Source organism: Salvelinus alpinus, chromosome 6 (genome assembly GCF_045679555.1).
Source record: "Salvelinus alpinus chromosome 6, SLU_Salpinus.1, whole genome shotgun sequence".
NCBI classification, from domain to species: Eukaryota; Metazoa; Chordata; class Actinopteri; order Salmoniformes; family Salmonidae; genus Salvelinus; species Salvelinus alpinus.
In genome coordinates, this window is record NC_092091.1 from 68,343,435 (window position 1) to 68,351,336 (window position 7,902).

General features: G+C 42.4%; 2 protein-coding genes across 4 annotated transcripts in view; one reads left to right on the forward strand and one right to left on the reverse strand.

Moving 5' to 3' along the window:
* The first annotated feature begins 1,699 nt into the window (after positions 1–1,699).
* Positions 1,700–6,345, forward strand: ucp1 (uncoupling protein 1). The gene is made up of 7 exons (XM_071407549.1): positions 1,700–1,845; positions 2,912–3,048; positions 3,182–3,389; positions 3,543–3,740; positions 4,124–4,225; positions 4,883–5,063; positions 5,490–6,345. Exons 2-7 carry the CDS (start codon positions 2,923–2,925, stop codon positions 5,602–5,604), a joined length of 930 nt encoding a protein of 309 aa, XP_071263650.1. The 5' UTR covers positions 1,700–1,845; positions 2,912–2,922; the 3' UTR covers positions 5,605–6,345.
* An 86-nt stretch (positions 6,346–6,431) lies between these two features.
* Positions 6,432–7,902, reverse strand: part of elmod2 (ELMO/CED-12 domain containing 2) — a 5,193-nt gene continuing 3,722 nt past the window's right edge. For all 3 annotated transcript variants that reach the window (XM_071407547.1, XM_071407546.1, XM_071407548.1), the window contains exons 8-9: positions 7,563–7,696; positions 6,432–7,454 (exon numbers count right to left, since the gene is read on the reverse strand). In XM_071407547.1, the coding sequence (XP_071263648.1) occupies positions 7,294–7,454; positions 7,563–7,696 (295 nt within the window). In that variant the 3' untranslated portion in view covers positions 6,432–7,293. The remainder of the gene's footprint in view (positions 7,455–7,562; positions 7,697–7,902) is intronic.

Sequence of the window (7,902 nt, forward strand, 5' to 3'; positions counted from 1 at the left end):
AACGGTTCTGGGACATCAGTCCATTCCAACATGTGCTCAAACATTTTGTCCCCCTAAAAATAAAAAATTGTTCATAGTGGTTGGTTAAACCAGACTGAACACTACAGCCTGGTATGTTTAAACCTCTTTATCAATAGGCAGCCAATTGAAATTAAGCCAACTATCTCACCTGGTCTGTCACAATTTCATCAGGAACACCAGTTACCTTTTGACAGACTGTCATGAATCTGGCTGTTAGCCAATGAAACTCTCCCACCTTAAGCCCCTGTCCTTCACACCCTAACTCCTATTGGCTGAGAGCTTAGACAAGCCTCTCGACAGCTGGTACGATGGGTCCCCTGCACGTTACTGATGTTATTGGTAGACATGTTGTAGATAAGCAACATATTGGTGTAATGAAGTGAATGATTACATTCAGTAAACCCATCTTCGTGTTACTGATACTTCTGCTATTCATATAGGTCTGCTGGTAGCTGTGGGGTGAACAGAGTAAAAGAGCCCCAGTGGTTCCAAATACTCTGTGGTAGATAGCTATGTAAACCCTGTCTTTCAAAGATAATTCGTAAAAATCCAAATAACACAGTTTCCCATGCTTGTTCAATGAACCATAAACAATTAATGAACATGCACCTGTGGAACGGTCGTTAAGACACTAACAGCTTACAGACGGTAGGCAATTAAGGTCACAGTTATGAAAACGTAGGACACTAAAGAGGCCTTTCTACTGACTCTGAAAAACACCAAAATAAAGATGCCCAGGGTCCCTGCTCATCTGCGTGAACGTGCCTTAGGCATGCTGCAAGGAGGCATGAGGACTGCAGATGTGGCCAGGGCAATAAATTGCAATGTCCGTACTGTGAGACGTCTAAGACAGCACTACAGGACGGACAGCTGATCGTCCTCGCAGTGGCGGAGCACGTGTAACAACACCTGCACAAGATCGGTACATTCGAACATCACACCTGCGGGACAGGTACAGGATGGCAACAACAACAACTGCCCGAGTTCTGCCATGGCCAGCGAAGAGCCCGGATCTCAATCCCATTGAGCACGTCTGGGACCTGTTGGATCGGAGGGTGAGGGCTAGGGCCATTCCGCGCAGAAATGTCCGGGAACTTACAGGTGCCTTGGTGGAAGAGTGGGGTAACATCTCACAGCAAGAACTGGCAAATCTGGTGCAGTCCATGAGGAGGAGATGCACTGCAGTACTTAATGCAGCTGGTGGCCACACCAGATACTGACTGTTACTTTTGATTTTGACCCCCTTTTTGTTCAGGGACACATTATTCCATTTATGTTAGTTACATGTCTGTGGAACTTGTTCAGTTTATGTCTCAGTTGTTGAATCTTGTTGTGTTCATACAAATATTTACACATGTTAAGTTTGCTGAAAATAAATGCAGTTGACAGTGAGAGGACGTTTCTTTTTTTGCTGAGTTTATGACAAAAGGTACCAAAAGGTACCATTACACAATGAGTGGTGAATGTTGCCACATTGCACTGGGATTAATGAAATATTCCCATTAAATGTTGCATTGTAGTTACAACGTAATGTACCGGTAAATGTGTTGTTTTTCACAAATGTTAGAAGCTGTGTGCTGCTGTAGGGTTGATTTGGACGTTGACTTTCTTGACAGTGAGTGGACTTTGGTTTGGCCCGTGCTCCTGTACACAGTAACGCCTCTCTCTGTGGCAAGTCAGTAAAAAATCGAATAAATATGAGGATGCACAACTCCTTGTTTCAGGGTTAGGGCTGGCTCCCTGGGACTGTAGTTTGGGCTCTCACGTCCTGCAGTAAACCAATAGCTAGTCAAACGGAATTTAATCCACTGGATTAATAACAATGTAAGTACTCTCAGATATTACCTGTTAGATTTCGCTACACTCGGAATAACATCTGCTAACCATGTGTATGTGACCAAAACAATTTGATTTGATTTGACCAACATGGTTGAAGTTTTTGTTGTTGTTGATTAGACCTAATATAGGTTTTGTAAATCTTGGTTTATTTTTGAGATGTGTTGCACCATTTAATTTTAAACCTGGATTAGTTCATCTAAGGTTCAATCTTTAAACTATGATTAGTTACACGTGTCATAATGGATTCACCATAGCAATATGTTCTCATTCTATTTCTATGGAAACAAATTTGCACTGGTCATTGCTAGCTTGCTAGCTAGCTAGCTAGCAAATTAAGTTTGAAATACAGGCTATTAAAACTATACTTTTTGGTCAAATTAGTTAGCTGGCTAGTTTACTTTTGCAATCATGGTATCCACAAGAGCGTTAATCACACTGATAATAAAGCACATACACTGACATTTTATCAATTTAAACCTCCTGCAGGTGCAGTTTAGAATAATCCCTTATCTACAGTTTAATTTGATTTTAAAACAATGGAGCAAGAAGATTTAAACTAAGAACAAAATTAAACTTAGTTTAGAAGAAGGTTTAAATTGAACTAAGATTAATTTAAAACTAGGTTTAAAATGTTGTGCAACAAGATTAATACGTAAACCTTGATTTAACCCAGTTAATAAACCTTGATTAAACCCAGTTTAAACCTTGATTAAACCCAGTTTGAGTTAATCCATGTTGGTGCAACCCACCCCTATATATAACTGATGTTTATTTGATCTGGTTGATTGTATAGATTATTATAATCAATGCTGTTCAGTTGTTATTATGATGTAATGTCTTTTCAAATATCACAAAATCCCTCCTGCCACAACAATAGTCTACACACTGCACAGGCTATTGTACTTTTGAAACCGAATCAACAAATTGACCGGCATATTTACCCAACAATTTCCTAAGTATGCACAGCATTTTACTAAATTCCAAGGATGGTAAGAGAGAATAGATGCGGCAGTGTTGACATCCTTCCCTCTTCCTCCTTCACTGTCTGCAGTACCAGGGACCATGGTGGGAATGAAGCCCTCCGATACACCCCCTACCCTGGGGGTGAAGCTGCTGAGTGCTGGCTCAGCGGCCTGCATCGCTGACCTGGTCACCTTTCCCCTGGATACAGCCAAAGTCAGACTCCAGGTAATGGTTCACTGTCCACCTCCAGCCCTGAAGACTTGAGTCTGACCTCCTGTAACACTGAATTTGACTGGCACGTCCTGTAACACTGATTCTTGTGGGGACCTCCGTTAACACTGACACTTGTGGACCCCAGATTCAGGGAGAGAAGGTGGCGTCGGAAGCTACCAAGGGCATCCGCTACAGGGGGGTGTTTGGGACAATCAGTACCATGATCCGGACGGAGGGGCCCAGGTCGCTGTATAACGGTCTGGTGGCGGGCTTACAGAGACAGATGTGTTTTGCCTCCATCAGGATCGGCTTCTATGACAACGTCAAAAACTTCTACTCTGGCGGATCAGACAGTAAATTAGGATAACAGTTATTCATCGGAGATAATAATCTGTGATATGTTACATATTTTGTACCAAGAGAAGAAGCATCATATAGTACCTCAATCATCATCCTTTCAGTACTTAACAAACCCTCTTACCCCCTCTGCCCCTGTCCTATCCCAGCTGCAAATATTGGTATCCGTATCTTGGCCGGCTGCACCACAGGGGCCATGGCTGTGTCTTTCGCCCAGCCCACTGACGTGGTGAAGGTCCGCTTCCAGGCCCAGGTCAACCTGACCGGGGTGGCTCGTCGCTACACGGGCACCATGCAGGCCTACAAACACATTTTCAACCACGAGGGCATCCGCGGGCTCTGGAAAGGTTAGTCAGTACAACCCTGGGCCCCGCCCCATCGGTTGATTTGCCAGTAACACCAATCTCCATTGGTTGTGTTGCTGCTAACCTTGAGCCCCATTGATTGTGTTTGTCCGTAGTGGAACTGTTTGCATAGAAAATACCAAAGATTGTTGTCTATGGCAGTATGTCACTGTCATCCAATGTCAGGGATGTACAGATATTGATTGGAGCAGATGTTGCAAAGTTGATGATCCCATAGGACAGAACTAGAGTGCATCTGAATATAAAGCTTGGCTTTGCAGGTTGTTGAGTTTTCTAGGGCATTTTACTAATGATAGACTAGTGGTTTAATTCTGGTATAACTATTGGGGTTATTAACCAACCGACCTGCTTCTTGTTCACTCCAGGCTGTCTACCCAACATCACTAGGAACGCTCTGGTCAACTGCACAGAGCTTGTGACCTATGACCTCATCAAGGAGGCCATTCTTAGGCACAACCTGTTGTCAGGTGAGTGGGTGCTATTGGTGCATACAGTCACAGCGAGACAGCTGACTGGGCAGAAGTCCACATGCCCGCTCGCTCTTTTGTCCTTCATGTGTCTTGAAAGCCTGATAACAGTATACATATTGGTACATAATATTCTGTCCAGCTATGGAATAACAGGGAGCTAACATTTATCTAATGGATTTTTATTGCACCTTTCACAACAAAGCGGTATAAAACAGAGATATGGGTTTCCTGCAGGCCTTGAGACAGAGGCCTTATACAGTACAGTGTATCTGCATGGCACTACTTGAACATTAACTTCAGTGTCAGCATTTCTGTCATACATCTGTGTTTATCAACTAGTTCATCTAAGGTTCAATCTTTAAACTATGATTAGTTATACGTGTCATAATGGATTCACCATAGCAATATGTTCTCATTCTATTTCTATGGAAACAAATTAGCACTGGTCATTGCTAGCTTGCTAGCAAGTTGAGTTTGAAATACAGGCTATTGAAACGAATTGCTCTTTTTGGTCGAATTAGTTAGCTGGCTAGTCGACTTTTACAAACATGGTATCCACAAAATCTAAAATCGTTAATCATACTGAAAATAGGTGCCCATTGATATCTTTGTGACAGTGTTTCAAAAGGGCTTGTGATGACCGTTTTCCCACAGATAACCTCCCGTGCCATTTTGCTTCTGCGTTTGGCGCCGGCTTCGTTACCACCTGCATTGCCTCTCCGGTGGACGTGGTGAAGACACGATACATGAACTCTCCGCCGGGCCAGTATAAGAGTGCCATCAACTGTGCCTGGACCATGGCCACCAAAGAGGGACCCACGGCCTTCTACAAAGGGTGAGCTCACAGACAGTCACACACACTGTACAAACAGACCGGTGTCCTTCAGTCTGTTGATAGAACAAGGCAGTTGGATGTAGTTGTACATTTTAGAGTCCTCAATGATATATAATTGATTTTGCTGTTTTGGGTGGTTACCTTGACACAGTAACTCTACCAGAGGAGGCTGGTGGGAGGAGATATAGGAGGACTGGCTCATTGTAATGGCTGGAATGGAATCAAACATATTTAAACCACGTTTGACTACGTTCCATTTATAACATTCTAGCCGTTACAATGAGTCCGTCCTCCTATAGCTCCTCCCAGCAGCCACCTCTGAACTCTACTAAGCAAAACTTTGGAGCATTCGCAGGGATCTTTAGTTGAAAGTCTCTCCCAGACAAGCCAACTAATGTTTAATTTGTCCTCTCTTGTTCCCTGTAGATTTGTGCCCTCATTTCTAAGGCTGGGCTCATGGAACGTTGTGATGTTTGTGTCGTTTGAGCAGCTCAAGAGAGTCATGATGGTAGGAAAGAAGAAGATGGAGGACAAAAGTTAACTTCATTCCTACGTGCAAAGAGCCCTTTGCAATGATGGATTGACAAGCGCACAAACCCTAGCCATATTGAGTTGGACCAACAATGTAGTGTAGACTACAGGAATACTATGGACCACGATCCATAACGTTAAGATTCCTATGTGTTCGACTGTCAGCATGTATGAATAATGAGGAATCCTTTGTTAAAAAAGGAGTTATGAAAGTGCATTTGAAGTGCATCTACCTTGGAGAATAGTTTTATTTTCTCTATTTTTATTTATTTTGACCTATACTTCTAAGGTCTCAAACCAGTCCTTGGGGACCTCTAGCCATTCTCTATAGTGTATTTAGCACACCTGCCAAATGTGAACTAATCAGCAAGCCGCCGTTCATTTAAATCAGGTGTACTAGGGTTAGGATACAGTACTCTAGGAACGACTGCTAGGCTACCAGGACTGGGTAGAAAAAGGCTTCCCTTGTATTGTGTGTTTAAATTTAAGCCCCAACAAGAACTGCTCCCCGGTCGCCGATGACGTGGATGTCGGTTAAAGCAGCCCCCTCCGCAACGCTCTGATTTAGAGGGGTTGGGTTAAATGCGGAAGACACATTTCAGTTGAATGCATTCAGTTGTACAACTGACTAGGTATCCCCGTTTCCCTTAATTCCCCCCCAAAAACATTTAATAAGTTATAGTTTAATAATTAGTATTTAGATGTTGGTAATTTGCAATATATTGAACTTTATAAATATACTTATTTTGTTTGTCTGTGTTCATTGTATTGTTCATTACACGCTCCATTTAATCTCAGCCTGACAGCTGACAGTCATCACACACTCATCCGAAAACATCACATTAGAAGTTTAATTTATTAACACTGGGCATGTGTCAGTCATTACAAAGATCCATACTGGGTCTACAAAATGTAAAATCCTCTTCAAAAAAAATCAGGGCCCGCGGCCTATAAATAACAGACAAAATACCATACAAAGACAATATTGTACGAATGTGTGGAATAGGCGGCGGCGTAATAACCAGTAATCTCAGCACCACCTATTGAAATGTATTGACAACAATGACGGTATCAATTCAAACATGCACAGAGCTTTCAGTGTCTGAGTATGTAGTACAACCATTGAGCATTAGGTAAACAAATGATTCCTTAGTTTTAAGTCTACTACGATATAAATTCCCTCTCTGGACACATATTTGATTCCTGAGCAAGAAGGACAAATACGAGAATGAGTAGGCAAAGTTATTATGAATACATGCGAGACGGCACTTGTTGACTTTGTTAAATAAATTCAAACCTAGTTACCAGCAAGTTAATATTATTCACCAATCTCCATTTCCTCTAAAACTATTGTGTAATTCCTTTCCATGTCCACTGAAAAGTACACAGCCAATCAACTACATAGAACTAGTGCCCTACTATTTTATTTCCCCTTTTTTAATATTTTAAGCATTGGAATGGTCATTATTTGAGGCAGAGGGTTGAATTCCAGTCTCCTGGTCTTATTTCTAAAAGCTACTAAAGTCACTAATTTATTAAAAAAAAAAAAAAAAAAAGGTGTGTAGATTGGGTCTAAACTAAGATCGAAGGGATAGCTAGCTCAAAATGTCCCTTATAGATTTGGAAGTACGCTATAGTGTATCGAGGTTCTGGTGGTCCCAATTAGGTCCAAGCGAGACCCGTTCAGTCGGTTGGTCGGTCAGTTACTTCTTGGACTATCCGTCATGGTGAGGGCCACGGCGGGGTCCAGTAGTTGAATCTTGATATTGTCGTGGAACTTTTCCCTGTAGTGGTTGAACTCCATGATGCTCTCGGGCTGCTCCTCCACCCAGAACTTATCAAACTTGTACACCAGGTAACCTGAAGCAGGGAGGCCAAGACAGAGTTAGGGGTTTAGGTAACCTGAAGCAGGGAGTTATCCCCTATGCTACCGACAAACAGAGTTGAGCGCGATTAGCATACACTTACAGAACAGCTGATGGAGGTGCTGCAGTTGGGGTCTCCCAGACACAGTGTTGTAGAAGTGGGGTTTGAGAGCACCACTCTTCAGTAAACTGTACGCCATCTCCGTCAGGTTGATACCCACTATGGCATAGGAGTACCTGAAACATGACACACATATGATAATCATTAAAAAGCTATAAATGTTGTCAAAGTAGGTTTACTTTGGGTGTGCTTGTTTTATCTTGTTTGGTGCCCAGGTGGGCAGAGGTTTCACTTCAGGACTAATGGAAAAGTCTCAAATGTGTAAACTCCACCCACCCAGTAATTGGGCAAGCTAAAAAAACACAACTATTGATAGATGAGT